The sequence below is a fragment of the Rhinopithecus bieti genome, unplaced genomic scaffold, assembly GCF_001698545.2.
Source record: "Rhinopithecus bieti isolate Rb0 unplaced genomic scaffold, ASM169854v2 scaffold_10264, whole genome shotgun sequence".
NCBI lineage: Eukaryota > Metazoa > Chordata > Mammalia > Primates > Cercopithecidae > Rhinopithecus > Rhinopithecus bieti.
This window is the reverse complement of record NW_016806418.1, coordinates 642,238-668,346: the sequence shown is the minus strand read 5'-3', so window position 1 is coordinate 668,346 and position 26,109 is coordinate 642,238. Positions and strand designations below refer to the sequence as shown.

General features: G+C 53.1%; 1 protein-coding gene across 1 annotated transcript in view; it reads right to left on the bottom strand.

Moving 5' to 3' along the window:
* SHANK1 (SH3 and multiple ankyrin repeat domains 1) overlaps positions 1-26,109 on the bottom strand; it is a 58,641-nt gene that overhangs the window by 8,660 nt on the left and 23,872 nt on the right. Inside the window, 9 exon segments of the mRNA XM_017876493.1 lie at positions 672-833; positions 836-1,000; positions 3,439-3,535; positions 17,360-17,478; positions 17,861-17,929; positions 18,710-18,790; positions 19,052-19,187; positions 20,001-20,125; positions 20,354-20,436. Of these exon segments, the coding sequence (XP_017731982.1) occupies positions 672-833; positions 836-1,000; positions 3,439-3,535; positions 17,360-17,478; positions 17,861-17,929; positions 18,710-18,790; positions 19,052-19,187; positions 20,001-20,125; positions 20,354-20,436 (1,037 nt within the window).

Genomic DNA, 26,109 nt, shown 5'->3' with positions numbered 1-26,109 from the left:
AAAAAAAAAAAAAAAAAAGAAAAAAGAAAAAAAGAAAAGAAAAGACAATCTTAAAATTTATATGAACCACAAAAGACCAAAAAGAGCCAAATCTATCCTGAGCAAAAAGAACAAAACTAGAGGAGTCACATTAGCTGGCTTTGAATTATACCTCAGAGCTTATTGTAACCCAAACAACACGGTACTGGCATAAAATAGACACATAGATCAATGGAACAGAATAGAGAATCCAGAAATAAATCCATACAGCTATGGTGAACTCATTTTCACCAAAGGTGCCAAGAACATATATTGAGGAAAAGACAGTTTCTTCAATAAATGGTGCTGGAAAAACTGGATATCCATATATAGAAAAATGAAACTAGACCCGTATCCTCGCCATATACAAAAATCAAATCCAAATAAGGCAGGGACACAGGTAGAGCCGTGGGTAGGCTGTGTGGGGAGAGCCAGGCCAGGCAGGACCCCAGGCAGGGTCCTCTAGTGTGCTAGTCAGCATGAGGAGATGGCAGGGCATGGTAGTTGATGCCTGTAATCCTAGCACTTTGGGAAGCCAAGGGAGGAGGATTGCTTGAGCCCAGGAGTTTGAGACCAACCGAGGCAATATATAGAGATCCTGTCTCTACAACAACAACAATAACAAATTAGCGGGGCGTGGTGGTGGTGGTGGTGGGGCGGGTGGTGGTGGGCAGGGGGCAGGGGCCCGCTGTGGTACAGGCTCTTCTCGCGGCTCCCCACGCGGGTGTCGGGAAGGGAGGGCCCGTCAAAGGATGCAGGGGAGGAGGCGGGGAGGGGGCCACCAGAGCCGGGGTTGAAGGGCCCTCCCCGAGGGGAGGGGTGAGGCGCCCTGAGGAGGAGGGGGCTGGAGGTGTGCTATAGGGGGGCTCCGGTGGGGACGTGGTGGGTGGCGGGGGAATGTCCTCCGAACCAGGCACAGACAGGCTGCGGCTGAATTTCATGGCTGGGGGTGCTAGGTAAGGTCTCTCATCTTCTGCCGCCCCTGGGGAGATACAGAGGATCAGGGAGGGGGACCCTGGTGGAGAGGGTCTCCCTGCTCCACTATCCCATAGAACTGCAACAATACTAATAACAAGAATGGCACCCCGTATATGCCAGGAACTTCATGTGGACTCGCCCAGCTCTTCCCTATTTGGGGTAAACCCAAATCTGCTTCATACAGAGGTACAGGTTGTGCACTGCACAACTGCAAACCGCAAGGTGAGGAAACTGAAATTCGGCGGAACTTCCTCCCCATGCCAGGAGGGGGCGCCGTTTTCTAACTCTTCAAAGGCTCGGTGAATGGTTTGGGGCCAGCAAAAGCGGCTGGAGCTGGGAAGGGATAGTCCCTCGTGTTTATGCATAGATGCGTGTTTCTTTTCACTTATATGCAGGAAAGAAGTGCAACCAGCACGTCAAAGCTGTGATTCTACAGAGAGAACCACTTATGATGAGGCTAAAGTTTAAAAGGGAGCGGATCTATAGAAAAAACAATCAGGTAAACGATGAGAGCCAGGTGGACCCCACACTCAGTGGGAGTGCAAGACTCACACTGGTGGACTTTGAACGCCAGGAGTTGGGGAAAAGCTGGATCCAATCAGGGAAAAACAACTCCAGGAGGCGTGCAGGAGTTAAGTCTTTGCTTACTTCACTGCCAAGGCTCCGTCTTTGACCCTCTTCTCGCCTCTGACTACTCCCTCTCAACCAGTGACCAGCTTCATTCACTGCCTCTCTGCTGTGGACGCCCACGTTTATGCTTGGGGCCCCATCCTCAGCCCCGAGCTCCAGGCTCCTATATTCAAATACTCACACCCAACTGGCTGTCTCACAGGCATCTCAGACTCGAAACTCTCCAACCCAATCTCCTGGTCTCCTCCCCAACAGACTCCGCCCAGCCCACCGTCTCCCCCTACCACCGCAGCAAACAGCAGCTCTGCCCTTTCAGGCGCTAAGACTGAAAACCTTGCAGCCACCCTTAGTAGCTTTCTTCTTCACGTCCCCCACATCCAATCCACCAGCAAATCCTGTTGTTTCCAAACATATCCGGAATCCAGTCCCTTCTCACCCCTCCAGAGTCACCACCCTGGGCCAGCCACTATCATTTCCTATCTGGATAGCAATAGCTGTCACCTCTCCTCTTTGGTCCCCGGGCTTCCCAGCTCATCCCCTTCAATCTAGTCCCTTCACAGCAGCCAGAGGGTTTCTGTTAAAACTGAAGTCTGCTCATGTCCTTCCTCTGCTCAGAGCCTTGGCCATGCACCCACTTCACTCAGGGCAAAGGTTCAAGTCCTCACCATGACTCCCCAGACCCTGCAGAATGGGGACCCTGTCCCCCTCTGCCCTCAATGTCCAGTGCTCACTCGGCCCCTGCTACACGGACCTCCTCCCTGTTCTGTAAACGCACCAGACTCAGCCTGACCTCAGGACCTTTGCAGAAGTGGTTCGCTCTGCCTGGGAATGCCTTACCCCCAGACAGCCTCATGATACCCCAATTCATCTCTAGATGTTGTTTGGTTTGGTTTGGTTTGGTTTGGTTTTTGAGACGGAATCTCGCTGTGTCGCCCAGTCTGGAGTGCAATGGCGCGATCTCTTTCCTTACTCTACTATTTTTTTCACTTTTTTTTTTTTTGAGACGGAGTCTCCCACTGTCACCCAGGCTGGAGTGCAGTGGCACGTTCTCAGCTCACTGCAAGCTCCGCCTCCTGGGTTCACACCATTCTCCTGCCTCAGCCTCCCGAGTAGCTGGGACTACAGGCGCCCGCCACCACGCCCGGCTAATTTTTTGTAGTTTTAGTAGAGACAGGATTTCACTGTGTTAGCCAGGATGGTCTCGATCTCCTGACCTTGTGATCTGCCCGCGTCGGCCTCCCAAAGTGCTGGGATTACAGGTGTGAGCCACCACACCTGGCCTACTCTTTTTTTTTTCCATAGCACATACAACTGCTAACATACTAGATAATTTTCTTGCTTATCATCCTTATAATCCATTATCTGTCTTCCCTGCTATAAGGCAAGCCCCATGAGGGAAGGAACCTTTAGTCTGTTTTATTTGCTGACATATCCCTATTCTAGAACAATTCCTGGCATGTGGGGAGCGCTCAGTAAACACTTGTAAAATGAATGGATGGATGGAATCTGGTATAAGAGAAAGAACCAGAAAGCTGTAGCAGGCGCTTTAGCTCACTGCATCCCCATTCTCTAGATGTAGAGCCAGAGGCCCAGAGAAGTGAAGCCACCTGCCCCAGTTCACACAGCTGGGAAGGAGGGGAGCCAGGATCATGGTCAAGTTCACCCATCTCCAAAGCCTGAACTCTTAACCCAATTTGATGAAACTATGGTCTCTCTGGAAGCAGAAAACATTTCCAAGTCCGCTTGCTTTTCCTAAACTGTCACATTCCTGGCCTCCCCCAGCCCCCACATCTCTTCTTTTGGGTGGCATACCGATAGATTTTTGCCGGAGCATCAGCCCAGGTCCTGGAGGCAGGAAAGAAGGACGCTCGTAACTTGGCTGGGCACGGTGGTGGGGATCGAAGCTCGACTTTGGGGTGGCAGTCAGAGGGGGAGAGAGAGAAAACATAGAGAGAGATCAGTGAGCACAGAAAGGCTTGTGGCTTCACCACACAGCTGCCCACTATTCCTTCCCTAAGCCCCTGCAGGAAGGGAGAGCAGTGTGAAGATGGTGGAAGGAGGCTGGGCGACGTGGCTCACCCCTGTAATCCCAGCACTTTGGGAGGCTGAGGCAGGACCATCACCTGAGGTCAGGGGTTCAAGACCCAGCCTGGCCAACATGGCAAAACCTCGTCTCTACTAAAAATACAAAAATTAGCCAGGCATTTGTCGGGCACCTGTAATCCCAGCTACTTGGGAGTCTGAGGCTTGAGAATCGCTTGAACCCGGGAGGTGGAGGCTACAGTGAGCCAAGATCGCACCACTGCACTCTAGCCTGGGTGACAAAGCGAGACTTTGTCTCAAAATAAAATAAAATAAAATAAAATAAAAATGAAGAAGAAGAAGGCAAAAGGAATTCTGGGGAATGAAAAGCCTTGAGTCTGGGCAGGAGGGAGAAAGAAAGGAGAAGAAAGCAGATTTTCCATCGACTCTTGCTCTGCTTCCTTCCTCCAGCCACTGCCCATGTCCAGGTCCCCACCAGTGTTCTCCAGGACGGAGCAGCCTCTTCCCTCATCTCCCTGCTGCCATCCTCGACCCCCCACCCTGTTCCGGTCTGTTTTCCACACAAGAGGAAGAGGCATCTTTCAAAAAGCATGCTATTGCCCCTGCTTGAAATCCCATGTCAGTTAGGAGATCGGAGGGAACCAAACTCCCAGCTCTGGTCTACAAGACCCTCCATGGCAGGCACTGCTGGTACCCCTGCAGCTGCCCTCCCCCTCCCCCTGGATGCAGCATCCCATCCCTCTCCCACTGCTGGGAGTGTCACCTGCCTGTGGCCCTTACGAATCACCCTCCTTCAGAGTCCTGGACTCGCCCAGTCCATTATGTGTCCCTGCTTCCCGGAGCAGCCCACAGCCCATGATTGACTGATATGGAGGTCCCAGGCAGCACTAAAGCTGGGGTGCCCAGCCTGACCCCACGGGTTCCCACTCCAGCGAGAACCACGTCTGCCTGACCTCCTTCCACAGCCCCAGCCAGTCTCCTGCACTCCCTGAAGGTTCCCCCTTAGCAAACACTTAGTACAGGAATCCCCACCTCAGGCTCCCATTCTAGGGAAGCCCACACAAAGAAACCTTGCAGGACCCAGCCTCTGCCCACGTTTCCCACTTGTTCCCTTGGTCCCTCTCCACTCCCACCTCTTCCTTCTCCTCTGTCAGCCCCAGGTCTACCCTCATTTGAGAACACCTGCAAGCCCTGGTTCTCTCGGCAACCGCTTTCCCTCTTATTGTCACAGTTCCTTTTCAGTGCTAAGTTCTCCTGGTGAGACCTTCCCCGGCCCCCTGCCCAGACTGCACTTCCCTCTGTCCATTTCTTCACAGCATCTCTCTTCCCTAGAAACCGTCTTGTTTACTTGCTGTCTGTTTCCTCCACTAGCCTAGAAACTCCCTGAAGGCAGGGCCGATGTATCCCAGGCATCCCACCTACAGTGTCTAGGGCCCATGATGCTTTTAGGGGAAATGTTTTAATTTCTTTTCAAAGTAGAAGTGAAAGAAAAAAAAAGAAAAAATTCTACCCTGGATAATATTGGTCTTTGCAGCAACAAAATAATAAAATTTAAACTTTTTTTTTTTCTTTTTAGACAGGGCTGGAATGCAGTGGCGTTAACACGGCTCACTGCAGCCTTGACCTCCCGGGTCCAAGCGCTGCCAACCTCAACCTTCTGAGTAGCTGGGACTATAGGCAGGCACCATCACATCTAGTTAATTTTTCAATTTTTTTTTGCAGAGGCGAGGTCTTGCTATGTTGCCCAGGCTCATCTCAAATTCGTGGGCTCAAGCTGTCCTCCCACTTTGGCCTCCCCAAAAGTGCTCAGATTACAGGCATGAGAGACCTTGCTGGCCAATGTTTTGTTTTGTTTTGTTTTAATGCAGAAGAGCAAAAGTGCCTAAGGTTCACGGAAGTCATTATGAAACCTGTTGAGGGTAGGGTATAGTAGTGACTTTATCAGTCTCGTTTCCCACTGAGTTCCCAGTCCCCGCATAGGGCCTGCTGTTCTACAAGCGTCAGATAAGTAACAGGGAGAATCAGCCAAGGTCAGGCACTTAGGGGCCCGGAGTCCCTAGCTTCTGCCAGGTCTCCCATGTGTCTCCCTTCTCCATCTTTGAGACCAGAAGTGCAGAGAAAGGAAACCCTCTCGGAATGAAGTTCCCACCTTTGGGATGAACCCTCACTTCCTGTACTTCCCACCGTACCCCCTCCTGCCTCTTTCCTCCAGCCATTCACAACCATGCCCAGTTCCCTCAAGTCTCACCTCCGAAACTCTGCTTGGAACATCCTTTCACTGGGCTCTGTGCTCTGCTTGGAAAAGCTCTGTCATCTTAGCCCTGTACCCTGGCCCAGCTACCCCCTTCCTTTAGGCCTGCAGTGACCCTTAGAGTAGCCACTAGCCATTCAACTGTGCATTTCCGGCCAATATGGTGGCTCATGCCTGAAATCTCAACATTAGGGAGCATTGCTTGACCCCAGGAGTTTGAGACCAGCCTGGGCAGCATAGGGAGACTCTGTCTCTAAAAAAATAAAAATTACAAAAATTGTTGGGTGCGGTGGCTCACGCCTGTAATCCCAGCACTTTGGGAGGCCAGGGTGGGCAGATCACCTGAGGTCAGGAGTTCAAGACCAGCCTGGCCAACATGGTGAAATTCCATCTCTACTAAAAATTCAAAAATTAGCTGGGAATGGCCGTGTGTACCTGTAATCCCAGCTATACAGGAGGCTGAGGCAGGAGAATCACTTGAACCCGGGAGATGGAGGTTGCAGTGAGCCGAGATCACACCTATGCACTTTAGCCTGGGTGACAGAGTGACATTCAGTCTCAAAAAAAAAAAAAAAATTAGCTAGGTGTAGTGACACACGCCTGTCATCTTAGTTATTTGGGAGGCTGAGGTGGGAGGATCACCTGAGTTCAAGGCTTCACTGTGCTATGATCGTACCACTGCACTCCAGCCTGGATGACAGAGTGAGACTGTGTCTCTAAAGAAACAGACAAACCAGGCCGGGCGCGGTGGCTCAAGCCTGTAATCCCAGCACTTTGGGAGGCCAAGATGGGCGGATCACGAGGTCAGGAGATCGAGACCATCCTGGCGAACACGGTGAAACCCCGTCTCTACTAAAAAAATACAAAAAACTAGCCGGGTGAGGTGGCGGGCGCCTGTAGTCCCAGCTACTCGGGAGGCTGAGGCAGGAGAATGGCGTAAACCCGGGAGGCGGAGCTTGCAGTGAGCTGAGATCCGGCCACTGCACTCCAGCCTGGGCGACAGAGCGAGACTCCGTCTCAAAAAAAGAAAAAAAAAAAGAAAAGAAACAGACAAACCAAAAAGGCAATTAATTAAAATTAATTTGTAAAATTCAATTTCTCTGTTGTGCTGGCCATATTTAAATATTCAACAGTTACCTGTGGCTGGTGGCTACCAAATTGGACAGTATAGATGTGTAACATTTCATCATCACAGAGAGTTCTATTGGTTCTAGTCCAGACTTTCCTGGGGTCTGTAATACACGCCTCTCACTATAATTCCCTCCCTGGATTGGGACTGTCTGTTGCTATGTTTGTCTCATTGATTCATTCATTCCAGAAATATTTATTGAGGACTTCCTTTATGCCAGGGACTGTGACAGATACTGAAGATACAACAAATTAGACAAATGTCCCGGCCCACAGGAAGGCCAAGCAGGCCATAAACAACATAAATTCATAAAATATAACACGGGTCAGATGGAGGTAAGGGGGATGAGAGAGGGAGAATGTAATTTAAAATACAGGCTGGTGCCAGGCGCAGTGGCTCACGTCTTTAATCCCAACATTTTGGGAGTGCAAGGTGGGTGGATCATTTGAGGTCAGGAGTTTGAGACCAGCCTGACCAACATGGTGAAACCCATCTCTACTAAAAATACAAAAAATTAGCTAGGCGTGGTGGCGCATGCCTGTAGTCCCAGGGAGGCTGAGGTAGGAGAATCGCTCGAATCTGAAGGCAGAGGTTGTGGTTAGCCAAGATCGTGCCACTGCACTCCAGTCTGGGTAATAGAGCAAGACTCTAAAAAAATAAAATAAAATAAAATAAAATAAAATAAAATAAAATAAAATAAAATAAAATTAAAAGGCTGGCCAGGCACAGTGGCTCCTGTCTGTAATCTCAGCACTCCAGGAGGCAGGAGGATTGCTTGAGCCCAGGAGTTCGAGACTAGCCTGGGCAACATAGCAAGACCCTGTCTCTAACCCCCAATTTTTTTTTTTAAATTAGTGGTGCATGGTGGCATGTGCCTGTTATCCCAGCTACTTGGGAGGCTGAGATGGGAGGATTCCTTGAGCCCATGAGTTTGAGGCTGCAGTGAGCTATGATCGTGCCACTGCACTCCTGCCTGGGTAACAGAACAAGACCCTGTCTCAAAGTAAATAAAATAAGGTGGTCAAGGAAGGCCTCACTGAGAAGGTATTATTTGAGCAAACTCCTGGAGGAGGTGAAGGAGGGGGCATAATGATGTGTAGAGGAAGAGTGTTCCAGGCAGGTGGAACAGCAGGTGCAAAGGCCCTGAGGTGAGGGTGAGCCAGGCAGGCTCAGGTGGACTAGGAAGGAGGCCAGAAGCTAAAGGGCAGGAGTTGAGGTCAGACAGGTGATAGAAGGGTGGGATTGGGTAGGACCTGCAAATTTCCTTCAGGTTTCCTTCAGATTTTGGCTTCAAGGTCTCCTCTCTGGAGAGGCTTCCTCCTATTACTCTGTTCATAACTCCCTTAACTTATGCCAGTTTGGAGTCATCATAATCACTTGCTTGCTTGTTTACTGTCTGTCTCCCTGGGCATGCAGCCCACCCCAATACTCTTTCTACTCTATTTGCTTGGTAAGAAAATGCCAATCTTATTTGGCACCTTTGGAGAGACTACACTTCCCAGACTCCTTTGCAGCTAGGTGTGGACATATGACAAAGGAAGGCCAACCCGGATGCACAAGTGGGAGTGTTGTGTGTTACATCTTGGATGTCTTGGAGGTAACTCAAGAGGCAGCAAGATGCCCTCTTTTGCCCTTCTGCCTTTCTGCCCTTCCTTGTTCTTGCTACCTGGAATGCTGGTGCAATAGCTGGAGCTCCAGCAGCCATTTTGGATTATGAGGCCAGTCTGCAGTTGGAAACATGGCGAGGATGGTGGAGCAGAAATTGAGAAGGATTCTGGGTCTTTAAGACCATGGAGGCTGCTAACCTGCCTGAGACTCCCTATCTCATACTTTTTTTTTTTTTTTTTTGAGATGGGAGTCTCACTCTGTCACCCAGGCTGAAGTGCAATGGCATGATCTTGGCTCACTGCAACCTCCACCTCCTGGGTTCAAGTGATTCTCCTGCCTCAGCCTCTTGAGTAGCTGAGACTATAGGTGCCCACCACCACACCCAGCTAATTTTTGTATTTTTACTAGAGACAGGGGTTCACCATGTTGCCCACTCACCTTGGCCTCCCAAAGTGCTGGGATTACAGGTATGAGCCACCATGCCTGGCCCCCATACTTGTTTAACAAGAGAGAGATAAAAGCATTTTTCTTGGTCAAGTCACTATTATTTGCTTTTTCCCCCTCAGGTACAGCAGAACCTAATTCTGCTAGTCTCCTCTTTCAAATGTAAATTCTGTAAAGGAAGTTACTTTGTTTGACTGAAAAAAGAGAGAGACCTTGAGAGCCCAGCAGCGGGTCCAGGATATAGTAGGTGCTCAATAAATATTTGCAGAAGGAAGAATTCATTGGAAACAATACAAGAAGCCCTGACAAGATGTGGGGAGCAACTCCAGGACAAAATCCCAGCCTGTTCCTCTGAACATTCCCATCAAACAGCACAGACCCAGTTCCAAGCAGGTGTCAGGAGCTGTCGCCTGAAGGCATCCCTGCTTTGACGGATTTCCTGCCATGCTGCTCTTCTCTAAGCGCGTCTCAGCCTGCTCAATCCTTCTCTGCTTTGCTGAATATTTTTCTGACCCCCTCCCCCATCTCCTTCAGCCACAGCCCAGTACTCTGCTTGGCTTTCTGTCCTGTCCTGCAGCTGTGTGGTATCAGACAGCAGAACCTTCCAGAAGATAAAAGCAGTAGAGAAGTGGCAAGTGGAGAGAGACACTCTTGTGTGAGCCATTTTGCCTGCTGTTTTTCGTATGTGCCCTCATTGGATCCTCACACCTGTGAGTTAGGGTGGATTATACCCATTCGGGTGATAATGAAAGAGGCTGTGGATCAGAGAGAAAAGGGCCTTATCCTAGAGCAGCCAGCGAGTAAGGAGGAGATTAAAGACACATCGGAGAAAAGATATCAGAGTGGCTCAAAAACCCTAAGATAAAATGGGAGGGGTGGGAAGAGCCAGGAGAAGGGGATGTGACCAGTCAGGAAGCACATGGGGACTGCTGAAGGGCAGAGCTGGAGAGGACACCAAGAACAGAGTCCAGGCAGGAGAGGACAGCTGGGAGGAGGGAAGGCGAGGGAAACACCTGCACAGGGTATGGGTGCAGGTGACCTGGGGGCCAGAGGGAAGGCGAGGATCACGGTGACAGGTGAGGGTGAAGGTGATGAGGCAGGGATCGAGCTGGACCAGTGGGCGGGCTCGATGTGACAGGGGAAGGGTCAGAGTGACAGAAGGGACCAGGGTGATGGGGAGAGGGTCAGGATCGACAGGGAAGGGTTGGGGGGAGCACAGTGGAGGGGTCAATGTGACAGAGAACTCGCGGTCCAGCGTGACAAAGGAGGATCAGAAGTGATGGGAAGGGCGGAGGGTGATAGGGTGGGGGGTCAGGGTGCAGAGAAGCAGGTAAACTGAAGAGACAGTGGAGGAGTCAACAGGGAAACAGAAGGAGTCAGGTGATTGGGGAAAGGGTCAGGGTGATGGGGAGGGGGTCGAATGATGGGGAGGGGTCCAGGCGTGATGAGGAGGAGTTAGGATAATGGCAGGAGTCAGGGTGATAGGGGAGGGGTCAGGGATGATGGGGGAGAGGTCAGCGTGATAAGGGAGGCCGGTCAGGATTCCAGCATTACCGGTAAGGGGTCAGGGTGATGGGGACGGTATCAGCTGTGATGGGTCAGAGTTAAGGCAAGAGGTCAGGGTGAGCGCGAGGAGGCCGCTTAGAGTGGCAGGAACTGTTAGAGTGAGGGGGGAGCGTGTCCCCGACACGAGGAGGGTGCAGAGTGACAGAGGAGCGCGTCAGCTCTCGCAGCTGACAGACACTTCCGTGCACTGTGGAAGAAGGACCAAAATGGGTTAGCTTGGACATAAGAAGGGTCAAGTGTGCAGGAGCAGAGTCAGACTGACGGGAAGAACCCATAACAGTCTGATGGGGCATCGCCTGATCCCGAGGGAGCACCTGCACTCCCACCAACCCACGGGAGCATATCGTCCGCGCAGAAGGGCAGCCCAATAGAGGTGCGCAGCTTGCATGACGTCACCGCCGCCGGGCAGATTCCCCCTCGCGAGGTCGCCAAGGCCCAGTTTCTCGTCACCCGTAGCCTGGTGCTCAATGGCAGCGCATGTCTGCGGCTGACCAGTGGCTGGGGGGAACTCCTGCTAGGAAGGCGCCTGAGACGGGATAGCGGGAGAGACAACTGAGAGACAGAGATGGGGGGACAGAGAGAGAGACAGAGACAGGGAGGGAGACAAGGAAAGTACGAGACAGAGGTAGAGAGACAGAGAAAAGAGAGCGAGAGATAGAGAACAGACATGAGAGACAAGGCGAGATGGGATAGAGAGAGACAGAGATGGAGATACAGAGACTAAGGCGCAGATGGAGAGACAGAGATACGAGAGATCAAAGTCAGAGATGGGGAGACAGAGATACGAGAGAAGAGGCAAAGGCAGAGATGAGGAGACAGAGAGACAGAGAGACAGCTAGGGAGACAAAGAGACACAGAGACAGAGATGGAGAGAAAGAGACAAAGAGACGAAGACAGAGATGCAGGAGAGAGGGAGGTGGGCAAACAGGGAGGGATGGGAAGATGGGGAGAGTGAGAGAGGAGAGGAGGGACAGACAGAGATGGGGCCTAGAAGGGGGAGAGACACGGACTGAGAGATGAGAGGGGAAATGAGAGGGCGATGGGAAGCAGGAAGAGCCTAGAGAGGCAGGAGGGAGGGCAGCTTTGACTCGGAGAGGGCCTGTGCAGCCCCAGGAGGGAACCCCAGAAGCGAGGAGTGCAACTGAGAGGGAACAATGACGTCTCAGACTGAGAGACGAGGGGGCACGAGGGAGCCCTCAGTCATCAGTGGTGGATGACAAAGACAGTAGCCGAGAAAGCCAAAGCCATACCAAGGGGCAGAGGGACAGCAGAGCCCTAGGAGGAGACAGCCCAAGAGGCGCCCTGACCTAGGGTGGATCTGCCAGGCTCTGCGCCCCCACTCTCCCCACCTCCTCTAGGTTGTATGCAAAAGTGCATCTTTGGAGAGGGTTGAAATCTCCCAGTTTCCAAGTCCTTAGACAGTGGTATCTTTTTTTTTTTTCCAAGAGGGAATCTCACCCTGTCACCCAGGCTGGAGAGCAGCGGCACAATCTCGGCTCACTGCAACCTCTGCCTCCCAGGTTCAAGCGATTCCCCTGTCTCATCCTCCCTAGTAGCTGGAATTACAGGCGTGTGCCACCACACCCAGCTAATTTCTGTAGGTTTAGTAGCGATGAGGTTTCGTCATGTTGGCCAGGCTGGTCTCAAATTCCTGACCTCAGGTGATCCACCTGCCTTGGCCTCCCAAAGTGCGGGGATTACAGACGTGAGCCACCATGCCTGGCTGATAGTGGCATCTTATGCAATGCTTTGCTCTTGCTCACTTTTGTGCAGACCTGACCCACGAAGCCTCGGGGGGATAGTGCACCCCCCCCGCCACTGCATCTAAACCGGAGGGAAGATGCAGAGTGAAGAGGGGAGAGGAGCTGAAATGAATGGGAAATCGAGACACTGAGAACAAGACCAGACATCAAGAGAGGCCACCAAGACACAGAAACCTCATGAAGGGGCATCTGCATTGACTCAGAGAGTGGGAAAGATAAAAATGGCAGGTGGGAAGGAGCAGAGAAGGTGGCAGAAAGAGCCTCCAACATGAGAGGGGGGCCTGGGGAAGGCCTAGGGACAGATCCAAGAGGTGAGAGAAGAAAAGGCAAGGGGGATGCACAGGACAAATGACTATGGGTCCTCTGGACACAGAGGGAAAGGAGGTCTCGCAGAACTCAGGTGAGTGCCTGTGAGTTTCATTTCTAGGAGGCAGGGGCAGGTGGGCAGCTGGTTTTATTACTGGTTGGTGTCTGGGCTCCTTTGGGGCTGGGGGTCTTTGGAGCTCAGAGAGTGAGTTCCCTGAGGGTTAGGCTCTTGACTGTCCTGTACCTGGGTTCATGCAGGGCAGACCTAGCACTGTGACTGCCTGGCACTTCACAGGAGCTCTGTGCATGTGTTGAATTAATGAAAACAGGACTTGCTCTAATTAGTTTATCAGAGATTTACACTCAGTCTGATATGCTATTGTGGGGTCTCTGATGTTGCAGGGTCTCTGGAGGCATACACAGAGATCACTGGTGAGTCATGGTGGACTTTCTAGTTTACTTTATTTCAATTAATTAATTTATGTATTTGTTGAGACAGGGTCTCAGTCTGTTGCCCAGGCTGGAGCGCAGTGGCGCAATCATGGCTCACTGCAGCCTTGACCTCCCTTGCTCAAGTGATCCTCCCACCTCAGCACACACCATGACTGGCTAATTTTTAAATATTTTGTAGAGACAGGGTCTCACTGTGTTGCCCAGGCTGGTCTCGAACCCCTGGCCTCAAGGGATATTCCTGCCTTGGCCTCCCAAAGTGTTGGGATTACAGGTGAGAGCCACTGTACCTGACCTATTTTCTTTTTTTTTTTGAGATGGAGTCTTGCTCTGTCACCCAGGCTGGAGTGCAGTGGCATGATCTTGGCTCACTGCAAGCTCCGCCTCCCAGGTTTGCGCCATTCTCCTGCCTCAGCCTCCTGAGTAGCTGGGACTACAGGCGCCCGCCACCACGCCCAATTAATTTTTTTTTTTTTTTTTGTATTTTTAGTACAGATGGGGTTTCACCATGTTTGCCAGGATGGTCTCGATCTCTTGACCTTGTGATCTGCCTGCCTTGGCCTCCCAAAGTGCTGGGATTGTAGGTGTGAGCCACCGTGCCCCGCCCAGCCTGGCCTATTTTCTATCCTGAGGGGTTCACCATCTGTTGGGAGTTTGCTGTGTTACAGTTAATCTCATGGAATCGTCATAAGAACTAGGCAAGGCTGGCTTTAGCCCCATTTTACAGAACAGAAAACTGAGATGCAGAGAAATTAAGTAATGTGGTCCAAGGTGGCAAATTAAGTTAAAGGAAGTCAGAATTTGAATCCCCATTTGTCTGTTAATATAGAGTTTCTGGGGGATCAGGAACAAACAGAAACACCTGGGGTGTGTTTAGAGCCCCAGAGAGGGAAATTCAGAAGGAGGAGAGTGTAAAATACAGACTGGGGGGAGGCATGAAGTAATGGGATTAGTGGGAGTACCTCCCAGGCTTCCAATAAATACTGAATAATTTAATGAGTGAATATGGATGGTAGTATCCTGAATCTAAGTCCCCATAGGATAATCCTGGGGCTGAAAATCTTTTAATCTTTTTTGTTTGTTTTTTAGAGACAGGGTGGTCTCTCTCTGTTGCCTAGGCAGGAGTGCAGTGGCACAATCATGGCTTACTGCAGCCTCAACCCCAGAGGCTCAGGTCATCCTCCCTCTTCAGCCCCCCAAGTAGCTAGGACTACAGGTGTGTGCCACCACATCTGCCCAACTAATTTTTGTATGTTTAGTAGCGATGGGTTTTCTGCCATGTTGCCCATGCTGGTCTGGAACTACTGAGCTCCAGGGATCAGCGAGCCTCAGCCTTCCAAAGTGCTGGGATTATAGGTGTGAGCCGCTGTGCCCGGCCCTGAAAATCTTTTAACCTTAGAATGATATAGGGCAGTGGTTCTCAATTAGAGGTGGTTTTGCTCCCCAGAGGACATTGGGCAGTATTTGCTGCTGGCATCCAGACGGTAGAGGCCAGGGATGCTGCTAAAATCCTACAATGCACAGGACAGGCTTCCACAACAAAGAATTACGCAGCCCCAAATACAGGCAATTGTGGCTACTTGCGGTAGTTACGTTAATATGGGGTTGCCACACATTTCCCTCAACCAATCAATACATAATCTTGTTTTATGCATGTTTCTGTTGAAGGATGCCTTATTTAATATACATTGTTGATTCATTCACATCCAACTCCTGGCTAACAGTGCTCTAACTCATGCCTGAATGAAGCTTCTCTAACATACGTATTTTCTCCATAAGGCACATCACGGCCTTCTCGCACTTAGGAACACTAGACAGCTCTTCAGCACCATGCCTGGGGGACCTTTGAAACACTGATATCACCACTAAAAGGCCCAAAGATGCAAAGCACGTGGCACTAAATAGACCGAGAAAAGACACTTGTTCACAGTATAAGAGCTGAAATGAGAAGGCAGCCTCGTTCAGCCTCGTCTGGGAGCCCGCATGTACTCAAGATTTTCTCTGCTTTGCGCCTTTCCAAGAATAACCACAAAAACCCTTCGCATATTGATCCTGGGGTTCTAATAAATTTCAGAGAGTAGGTGAATTTGGACTTTGGTTCTGTCTGATTAGATACACACTCGATGGGAGGTCTCCGGCAAGTCAATGCAAATCTCTAAAACCGTTTCATCTTTTTTTTTTTTTTGAGACGGAGTCTGGCTCTGTCGCCCAGGCTCGAACGCAGTGACCGGATCTCAGCTCACTGCAAGCTCCGCCTCCCCAGGTTCACGCCATTCTCCTGCCTCAGCCTCCCAAGTAGCTGGGACTACAGGCGCCCGCCACCTCGCCCGGCTAGTTTTTTGTATTTTTTAGTAGAGACGGGGTTTCTCCGTGTTAGCCAGGATGGTCTCGATCTCCTGACCTCGTGATCCGCCCGTCTCGGCCTCCCAAAGTGCTGGGATTACAGGCTTGAGCAACCGCGCCCGGCCTACTCTTGATTTTTTGAAAGTACGAAACCCTCCAGAGCACGAGGGACTGTGGATAGACTTCAGGGGCCTGTGCACTTGTACAGGAAAAGAAGTCCTATGTTTTCATTTTCATCATCCTCCAACAAAAACTCAACCTTTTCTCAATTAAATATGTAAGCAGCAAACCATGCTAGTTTCAGCAAGACCCATGCCTGTATCCCCAGTAGGAATCACAGATATTTCCATATCCCATCACAGTGGTGCAGATTTCCCAAAATAGTGTTTATGCTCCTCGTGATTTTGAAATTAGAGTTGTTAAGATCCACCGCCAGTGTCTAACATGTTGACAAAAAAAGATGATATTATGATATCACAAATTTTGCTTTTGAAAAATATTTTGAGAACTATATTTTAGTGTAACCGGCCTCTTTTGTTATCTTATTTTATGTTATGCATTTATGAGCATTATTTTGAGGACTATGGCAGCCTGCCAAAGAGATCCATGACCCCCTAAAAGCCAAAGAACCCAGTTTTAGAGTGAATGGACTCCTGACCACTAGGTGGTGGATGTGGCCAGAGGATGGGGACTGGGCAGAGAAGAAGGAAGCGGGAAGGGAAGAGTAAGGCAGAGCGTGGCCTCTGGAGGAGACAGGTGGAGGGCAAGGGGTGGCACTGGTAGGCCTAGTGGGGGATGTGTTGGAGGGAAGGCACACAGTCCAGTGGAGTAGGGGCAACATCCAGGAAGGGACCAGCAGGACCCCACCAGGATAGCCAGAGCTGTGGCAGGACCATGGGTTCAGAGGGCTGCCCCTGGGTTAAAATCCCTCTTCCTTCCTTGAGCCTCAGTTTCCCCCTCTGTAAATGGGCTAACAACCTCGTGTACCTCCCAGGATGAATCTAAGGAATGAATGAGATAATCCATATAAAATTTGGTGTCTGGCCAGGCAAGATGGCTTACGCCTGTAATCCCAGCACTTTGGGGAGCTGAGGTGGGCGGATCACTTGAGGCCAGGAGTTCGAGACCAGCCTGGCCATCATGGCAAAACCCTATCTCTATTAAAAATACAAAAATTAGCCAGGCAAGGTGGCACACACCTGTAATCCCAGCTACTCAGGAGGCTGAGGAAGGAAAACCGCTTGAACCCCTGGGGCAGAGGTTGCAGTGAGCTGAGGTTGCCCCACTGCACTCCAGCCTGGGCGGCAGAGTGAGACTCAGTCTCAAAATAAATAAATAAATAAAAATTAAAAAATAAAATGCAGTGTCCCCCAAATTATCAACACTCCCCACAGATTGGCCTCTGGTTGTGGGGAGAGGCAGACAGAGTGGCGACAGACGTGACCATTCATATTTTAATAAGTACTACGTGTTGGGTATCTATTATTATGTCGGGGAATCTCCATCCATGACATCATTTTGCCTTCCCGGAAACCCTTAAGATGGGACGCAGAGGGACAGAAAGAGGTGGGGCAAGAGCGCAAGTATAACAGCAGGGGTGGAAAGTGGAGAGAGAAAAGGACAGAGATGGGATTTGGGGGAAAGGGGATAAGGAGGAAAGGAGGTCCCCAAAGTTGGGAGAAAGGAGGAAACTCCAGGATGCGTGTCGCCCCTCCAGGACCAGCCTAAAGCACACAGGGGCATCAGGAGGGTTTTGGAAAGAGAAAGGCTCCAGGTTGGTGTGTGAACCGCCTTCCCCCTGCCAGTTCCTCCCCACACCAGGCCGCCTACCTCAGTGGCAAAGAAGCCTTTGGGTCGGTGTTTGCCCAGGGACGCGAGGCCACCGGGCCCAGGGCTCTCGCTTGCACTGATGGTCTGTTGAGCCGCGGCCAGGATTTCGTCCAGTTTGTCTAGGGGGAGATGAACAGATGGGAAGACAATGAAATGAAGTTTGCTTTGACCCAGGCCACAGAGACCAGAGCTGCCGCCCGCAGCTCATCCAGCACCTGGATCAACCAGGAAAGGGCAGCCCTGCCTGGGTCCAGGGGGACGGGCAGTCCCGCTTGGAGACACAATCACCAAGCCCGGTGGGCAGCACCCAGGGTGGGAAGGGGTGCGGGCAGGGAACGGGGCAGCCGTTGGGAGAGGGCGGGCGGAGGGAGGGAAGGTGGGATCGCGGCCTCTCTGGGGCAGGAAGGTGAGGGGCGCCGTGGGGCTCATGGTGGGACGGGGATGCAGCGGATGCCGGGGCTGGGGCCCGGCAGCCCGAGGAGCAGGGCTGGGCCGTCTTACTGAGAGCCATCTGATACACGGTCCGCTTTTTCTCCATGCTGGGCACCGGCGCCGGCTGCTGCTCGTACTCTGTGGGCAAAGAACACGGATGAAGCCCAGGGAGTCCCCGGGGGCGGGGTGCAGCGGGCTCGGCCCGTGGGCGTGGCCAGCAGGTGCGGGCCGGTGGGCGTGGCCAGCGGGCGCGCGCATGCGCGAGAGGGGCAGTGAGGGGCCGGGGTCGGGGAGGGGCGAGTCCGCCGGCGGGGTCGGGAGACGGGGACCCTCCCGCCAGTCCTGTGCCCACTCACCACTCTTCTTCTTCCAAGGGGAGACTAGCCCGGGGGAGAGGCAGTAGAGGAGCCAAGAGTTAGGACGTCAAGGGAAGGAGAGGGGCCCCCTCTCTGGAAGCCCACCTCCCTCGGGGCCCCGGGGCGGTCAGCTGTCCGACCAGCCCCCTGTCAGGGGAAATGGGACCCCCAGGTCCACTCGGCCTCGTCTGGAGGGAGGGGCTTGCTTTTCTCTGTTATTGGGGGTTGGGGGGAGCTGGTGGAGGGAGAGATGTTGAATGGGGCTTGAGGGTGAGGTGGGACAGAAGGAAGGAGACAGCGAGACCCGCAGAGAGGGTACATACAGACCCTGAGAGAGACCCCAACAGAGAAACAGATACAAGAGCACAGAGGAGAGTCGTCTCTCAGACACCCCTTCCCAGAGACACACACACAGGCCAGAGTCCGACCCATGGACTGGGGACAGGATGAGGACAAGGACCCCTGGTCACTAACAACACTAACGAACTCGAGGGATCGTCCAGCCCTCCTTCCCCTCTCCCCACCCCCCGGCCCCCTGGCCTCAGCATCCCCGCAGGCTCACCCATCTCCTCCAGCTCTGAGGTCATAGATTTGGAACGCAGGGAGATGGTTGGGGGTGGCAGCCGCTTGGCCTGCTGGGGTGCTGGAAAGGTGATGAGGGGAGGCATCAGTATCATGGGGGAGACGCCCCCACCACCCTCTGCCACCACAGGGCTCCCAGGGCTCAGAGAATAGCCGATGCCAGCGTGCTGAGCCCTCCCTGCCTCAGTTTCTCCCCACAAGGGTCATGGAGAAGTAATGCTAGGGAACAGAAGGCCTTGGGCAGGAGCAACCAGCCCTGGGGCTCCCGGCGGGGCTGAGCCTGGTGGCAGTGGGGTGGCTGCGAGAGCGGCCGCAGGAGCACCTTTCTTGTGCACTGCCTCATCCATGTCCGGGTGCCTGGTGACCATCACCACCTTCACCATCAGCGTGTTGCCCCCTTGGCGGATCATGTTCACCACCTGTCGGTGGCCGACCTTCACCACATTCTGCCCGTTCACCTGTGGCACAGACACCCCCAGATCACACAGAGTAGACGAGGGGAGGGGTGCTTGCAGCTTCAGAGACCCCAACAAGGATGGCTCCTGCGCTGCCCTGTCCATGGCCCTCTGGGCCACGTTCCCCTCCCTCTGACCCTTCATACTACCGCCTCCCTGGGCAAGCCCCCTTTCCCACCCTCCCTGGCCCCAGGGTTGGGGATGAGGCTCAGCCTACCCTATTCACTTCCCTCTCCCTCCTTGTCCCCAGTATTTATTTATTTATTTATTTATTTATTTATTTATTTATTTATTTTTAAAAGATAAGGTCTCTCTCTGTCACCCAGGTTGGGGTGCAGTGGCACAATCATGGCTCACTGCAGCCTCGACTTCCTAGGTTCAAGCAATCCTCCCACCTCAGCCTCCTGAGTCAGGAAGCCGAGGCCTCAGGTACACAGCACCAGCTAATTTTTTTTTTTTTTTAAGAGCCAGGGTCTTGCTATGTTGCCCAGGCAGGTCTCAAACCCCTGAGTACAAGCAATCCACCTGCTTCAGCCTCCCAAAGCACTGGGATTATAGGCGTGAGCCACTGTGCCTGGCCATCCCCTGGTATTGTGTATGTGTTGGGGACAGCTCTGTGTCACTCTTTTGAGATGCCTCAGAGGCCTTTGGATGGAATCACTGGGGAAAGTGGAGGCTGGCTGGAGGGTGGGCAGGGGGCTGGGAATCCTGGTGCTAAAGGAGAATAAAACTGGGCAGCCAGATCCTGGTGTGGATCATGAGGGGGTCTGGAAACTTGTCACAGGGTCCCAGGGAAGAGAGGGGGCCTGGACTGACCTCGATGAGGAAATCTCCCATTCGTAGTCCAGCTCGCCATGCCACGCCACCCTCGTCCACCGACTCCAGATACTGCAGCGCCGGGAAGGCCGGGGTGGGGGTGAACTCCTCGATGGGGGTCTGCGCTGCAGACAGGGAGGAGCCGGCGGGGTCGGAGGGGAGGGGGTGGAGAGGCCGAGCAGGGGATGGGGCTCAGACCCAAGTCACGGAGGCCTCACCGCAGCTGAGGGACCAGCACCCCGGGGTGGGGTGGTGGGCGGGCTGGGGTCCCTTTCCCTTTCCAGCCCCCCTTTCCAGCCCTGCTTCTGGGGTCACAGAGCCCTTCTCCCATCCCCTCCCCGGCTGGCACTCACCCTTGGCCCCCCGGAGCACGAACCCAAACCCCTCACTGTCCTTCTTCTGCAGCAAGACTGTCTTTTCCTTAATGATGTAATCGCTGGCAGGGAGGCAGGAGAAATGGGGGGGTTGTGGTGGGGAATAGAGAAGAGATCATGAGACACAGAGCCTGTCCCCCACCCGGCAACCCAGAGACCTGAACCCCTGCTCCAGGGCTATTAATTTGCACCTCCTAGGATCTCTGTCACCCACTCTGTGTGCGTATGCTAGCAGCGGCCCTGACGGGCTTCCCCCTTGGAGCCGGCATGCTCTCTCTCCCACTCCCTCCTCATTCATCCATCCATGTATCCATCCACCCATCCATTCAGCGCCAGGCACCGTGGGGAGGATGGGGAGAAAAGCTTCCAGATTACCAGACAGCCCGGCTTGGGCCCCTGCTAGTCACTTCCTGCCTATGACCTTGAGCCCACAACTTTAACCTTTTGTGCCTCAGTTCCCCCATCTATAATGGAGGGCGATCACAGACCCTACCTGATGGGGTTGCAGTGGGAGTCCAGTGGGGGTAATACACATTTAGTATTTTGCACAGTGCCTGGCACACAGTAGGTGCTCAATACGATCTGCTTGATGTCCTTAGGTCAGGGTGTTAAGTCAAGAGGATTCATGTATTTTGATGATACCCCTCAAAATTCCTTTATACATACGTCACCTCCCAAGGACCCTACACAGGGTAAAATTGCTAATTCTGCACTGCCCAATATGGTGACCACTAGGGTCATGTGGCTGTTTTTATGAAAGCTAATCAAAATCAAATGGAAAAATTCAATTCCTCAGTCACAGTGGCCATATTTCCAAGTGTGCAGAAGCTGCACGTGGCTGGTGGCCACCACATTGGACAGTACAGATATAAAACATTTCCACTGCTGCAAAGCTCGCTGTGGACAGCACTGTCTTCTGTATTCCCTGGTGCATCTCAAATGGAGCTCCTGCATGCAGTCAGCATATTCTATTATAGTAAAATGCAAAGCACCCATGAATATGGGTGGTAGTTTCCAGTAAAGCCACCAAATGTACCCAGGAAATGTCAATGAAACTCAGATACAGTTCATGGATCTCAACGCTCACTTAAACAGCCCCAAACCCCTGATATGACCACTGTACACCTCAGGAATACACATCCATTCCACTCCCAGAGGATCCAACACCCCCAGTCTACAGCAGGAATACTCAGACACCCTGGCTGCATCCCCACTGCCTTCAGAATACCCAAGAACACCCAGGAGTCACCGGAACATGCACTCTGCTGTGCCCTGCTTCCTTCAGCACTGTCTAAAGCCCATCCCACCTCCCACCCTCACAATCCCAGTGTATTCCAATAATACCCAGATCCCAGTAACATCCATGTGGCCCTAATACACTCCAATCATAGCCAAGCATGCTCCCAATTACCTGCCCCCACAAATTCAGCAAAACAGCCCTCCTCGAATACTCCAGTATGTTTCGGCAACCCCCACACATCCCAGTATGTTCCAATAATAACTCCCCCTCACTCGGATCTCAGTGTATTCCCAAAACACGCCCTCTGAACACATACATCCCAGCAAACGCCAATAATACTTACTGTGCTCCACTGTATTTGGGTGCCACCCCCACAAGCACCCCTGTATGCTCCCAGGACCCCCATGGCTCCCCTTATAAAAATCCATGCATTTGCACCATGGCAACAGGGTTCTGGACGTGCACGTGTCCTCCCTTCCTGCCACCACCCTCCTTGTGGCGCCTCAGTGCACCTAACACCACACATGTTCACATGTACATACTCCAGCAACAGTCCTTGCTCAAAGTTCATCACAGTCCAGTAAACTCATCCAACCATACCCGCCATGTCTTCCTCCCCTGGATGGAGAGGTGTTGACAGAGAAGGAGGGAAGGGGCTCAAAGGGGTGAATGAAGGGAGGAAAAGGGAGAGGGGAAGGTAGGAAAGGGGCCGAGAAGGCTGGAACAGCGAGTGGACAAGGAAACTGGACCCGGAAATTGGCTCAGAGATCAGAGCTGCCTGTTTCTATGCATGCATTCTGTAATGTCCTCATTCTCACCTTCCTGCTCCTCCTCTTGTATCTCTTCCAGGTCTCCAGGCTCCCCTAGCAGCCAGCAGCACCCTTCCTCACTGGAGGTAACCTCACTTTTCTTTCACTCATACCACAAACCCCTCCCTTCCTCCATCTTTCTCCCTGCCCTCTGGAATCTCTCTCTTGCCCCCTCATCAGCCTCATACCCCATACATAAGCCTTCCCCAAATGTCAGCCAATATAGTCAATAAAACTCCCATGTCAATATGCCAAGAAGGAGTACTTGCCATGGGCTGGGCAGTATCTGAAGCCCTCCACAGATAGATCATTAAATTGTCTTTTCATAACCAGCCTCTGGGGTAGGGATAAGTGCCAATTCCACATTATCTATGTATTTATTTATATTTTTTGAGACAGAGTCTCACTCTCTTGCCCAGGCTGGAGTGCAGTGGCACAATCATAGCTCACTGCAGCCTCAAACTCCTGAGCTCAAAGGATCCTCCAACTTCAGTCTCCCAAGTACCTGGGACTACAGGTGCTTACCACCATGCCCAGCTAATTAAAAAAAAAAATTTTTTTTTAATAGAGATGGGATCTCACTATCTTTCCCATGCTGGTCTTGAACTCCTAGACTCAAACAGTCCTCCCACCTCAGTCTCCCAAAGTGTTGGGATTACAGGCATGAGTCACCACATCCAGCCCTAGTTTCACTTTATAGGTGAGGAAACAGAGGCACAGAAAGGTTAAGTAACTTGTCCAAGGTCACACAGTGAGTATCATTCTTCAACAATACCCAAGAGAATACTCAGGTAACTGCAGTGGTAATACCCTCCACTCCACAGCACCGAAATACCTTGAGCACATATATCCGTCTGCTCAAAATCCACCCTGAGCTCGGCCCTGCAGCACCTGGAGTTTATCCCAGGGTGTGGCAGTAACACCGTGGCGAGGAACGCTTATTGAATTATTGCTGAATGCCAGCCATGATTCCAAGCACTTTGCATTTATATATTTCCATTTATGTATTCAGTTAGTCTTCACAACAATCCAGGGAAGGTTTGACTGTTATTCTTCCCATTTTATAGATGGGGAAACTGAGGCACAGAGAAATAACTTGCTCAAGATGACATTAGTTAAAAAAACGTCAAAGCCAAGATCTGAATTCACCAGAGGTAACCTGTATATATGCCAGTGGTGATCTAGGGCGGGGAGGGGGTCCAACAACATCCAGACCCACCCTGTTCCTGCTTCTCATCCAACCCCTATCCTACACATGCTCCATTCCCCTCTCTGCCCCATGACTCCCTCACCCAATCCCCAGCTAGGACATAGGTGGTGTTGCCCTCATCCCACCACAGTCTCCTTGGACTTTCCAACTGCTCTTTTGCTCCCACAGCTCCATGTACCTCTAAACTCCCTCTCCCCAACTCCTGTGTACCCCTCCTCTCTGCACCTCACTCCCTACTCCTGCATGCCATCTTGAGGTTCCACATCGCCCTAACCCACCCTCCTCATCCCTGACTCCCACAAGCCCTCCTCACACCCCATGGAACCATCCCCCCATTTCCCATATCACCTGACACACCCTACCCCCCTTTCCCCCAAAGCATCCTCCTCAGACCTCTGTGACCTCCTCACCCTCGTCCTGCGACCTCTCCCTCATCCTTTATCCTCATCCTTCCTGCACCCTCTGGCACCTCCGTAAGTAACCTCACTGGCTCCCCTAAAGCATCTCTGGTCCCTTTCATGCTTCCCAGGTACCCACTTTTGCATCAGTGGAAACCTAAACCTATTTCTGCCCCCTCGACTCACTTCACCACAGCCCTCCCGCCTGCGTTTACTGGCAGCTGCGTTTCATTTACATTCCCTGCGTCCTCTTGGTATTGTCACCCTACTGTCCAAATCCCCACTCCCAAATCCTCCCCACATTCCCCGAATTCCCTCCCCACTCCATTTCTCTGCTCCGAACCCTCCGTGCTCCAGCCTCCACCCCTCCCCCACTTCAGCATCTCCACTCTCCCCTGTTCCGTTCTCAACCCTGCACCTCCTACCCAGACCCCTCTAGCCCCTCCCCCTCGCCCCCCATCTTGGCTGCCCCCGCAGCACCCCATTCAGGCTCCCTCTGGCTGACTACCTGCCCTGCAGGAGCTCACACAATGCTTTTCCCCAGGCCATCCCTCAGCAACCCTGAGCGGCCTCCGGAGCTCAGCAGCCAGCTCTTGTTCACTGGATCCCACACACAGGGGCACTGCAGCGGCCAGCACTCCCCTCCCCACCCCACGTCCTTCTCACACACCCAGGGTCCGCCAGCCCAGAGCCTGCTGCTGTGCACGGCGCACCCCCAACCCCGCACTCAAGCCCTTCCCCATGTACCCGTGTCCACGGCCTGCCCAGAGGCCCCACACAGGGACGCCAGCCCCCGTCCCCATGCTCAGAAGTGGCACACACAAGCGGATGCGACTCCCCATGCAGCTCAGACGGGGCTCAGCACACGTGCCCCACATGGGCAGAGGGCAGAGCCAGTGACTCAAGTGCCCCTGACATGCACAGACCCCCGGGGACAAAGGGGCAAGGGGGAGGAGCACATGGGGAGGAGACACAGGATGGACCCTTGAAGTAGGGACCTGTGGGGGAGGGGCAGGCCAGGCCCAGGAAGGTGGGTGTTGGGAAGCACAGCCGCAGTCCCTGGGACAGACCCACTCCAGCACACACCACACACCACACACACACACACACACACACAGTCCCAGACAGCCTCGCTGTCGCTCCAAGTCATACAGAGACAGACGCTGTCACACAGGGACACACAGATGGACACAGTTGGGGGGTGGGCTGGGAGCCCACCATCTCTCCATCTCTCTCTCACTCTCACACACACGCACACACACGCACGCGGCTGCAGGCAGTCACACACGCACATCGACACAGCCACACTGACACACGAACCGTCGCACAGTGACACGCAGCGGAAAAAGAGGAGGGGAGGGGAAGCCGGGGGCGGGATGCGTGTGTGATGGAGGGGGGATGACTGTGAATGGGAGAGAGGGGTATGAATGGGGGGACTTGCCAACAACGTGAAGAGGTGTGGGGATGTGGGGATCAGAGGGACAGGGGCCTGGGATGTAGGCGGATGCGGGTAAGCCACCGTGGCTCCACACAGGGAGGGCTCCGGGGAGTGGGGGCGCTAAGGGCGGCAGAAAGGCGAGTGGGCTCCAAATCCTGGAGGGGGATCAGTTTGGGGGGCCTGCTGGGAGGAAGGTCTTGGGGGAAGAGCAGAGGGGGGCCTGGAAGGGCCTGTGAGGGGGTGGAGGAAAAGATTCCCAGGGCTGACGAGTGCGTATTAGGGGGGAGGGTCAGGGAGAGGGGTCGAGGGAGGGAGATGGAGCGGGGCTGAAAGGGATTTGGGACTGAGAGAAGGTTAAGGGAAGAGGAGCGGAGGGTAAGGGGCGGGTTGGGGGAAGGAGAAGGGCCCTGGGGCTGGGGGTACGCGGCGGGGAAGGGTCCCCACCGCGGGCCGGGGCCTGCCGGCCGGGCGGCAAAACAGGGGGCGGCGCGCTCCGTTACCTGTAGATGTACCAGACGCTGCGCCGCCGGGGCCCCAGGGCTGGCCAGCTGGAGGACAGCGCGGGGGGCGGCTGCGGCAGGGAGCTCCCACCGGGGCCGCCCCGAGACCCCGCCGCCGACCGCAGACAAAGCCATCGCCG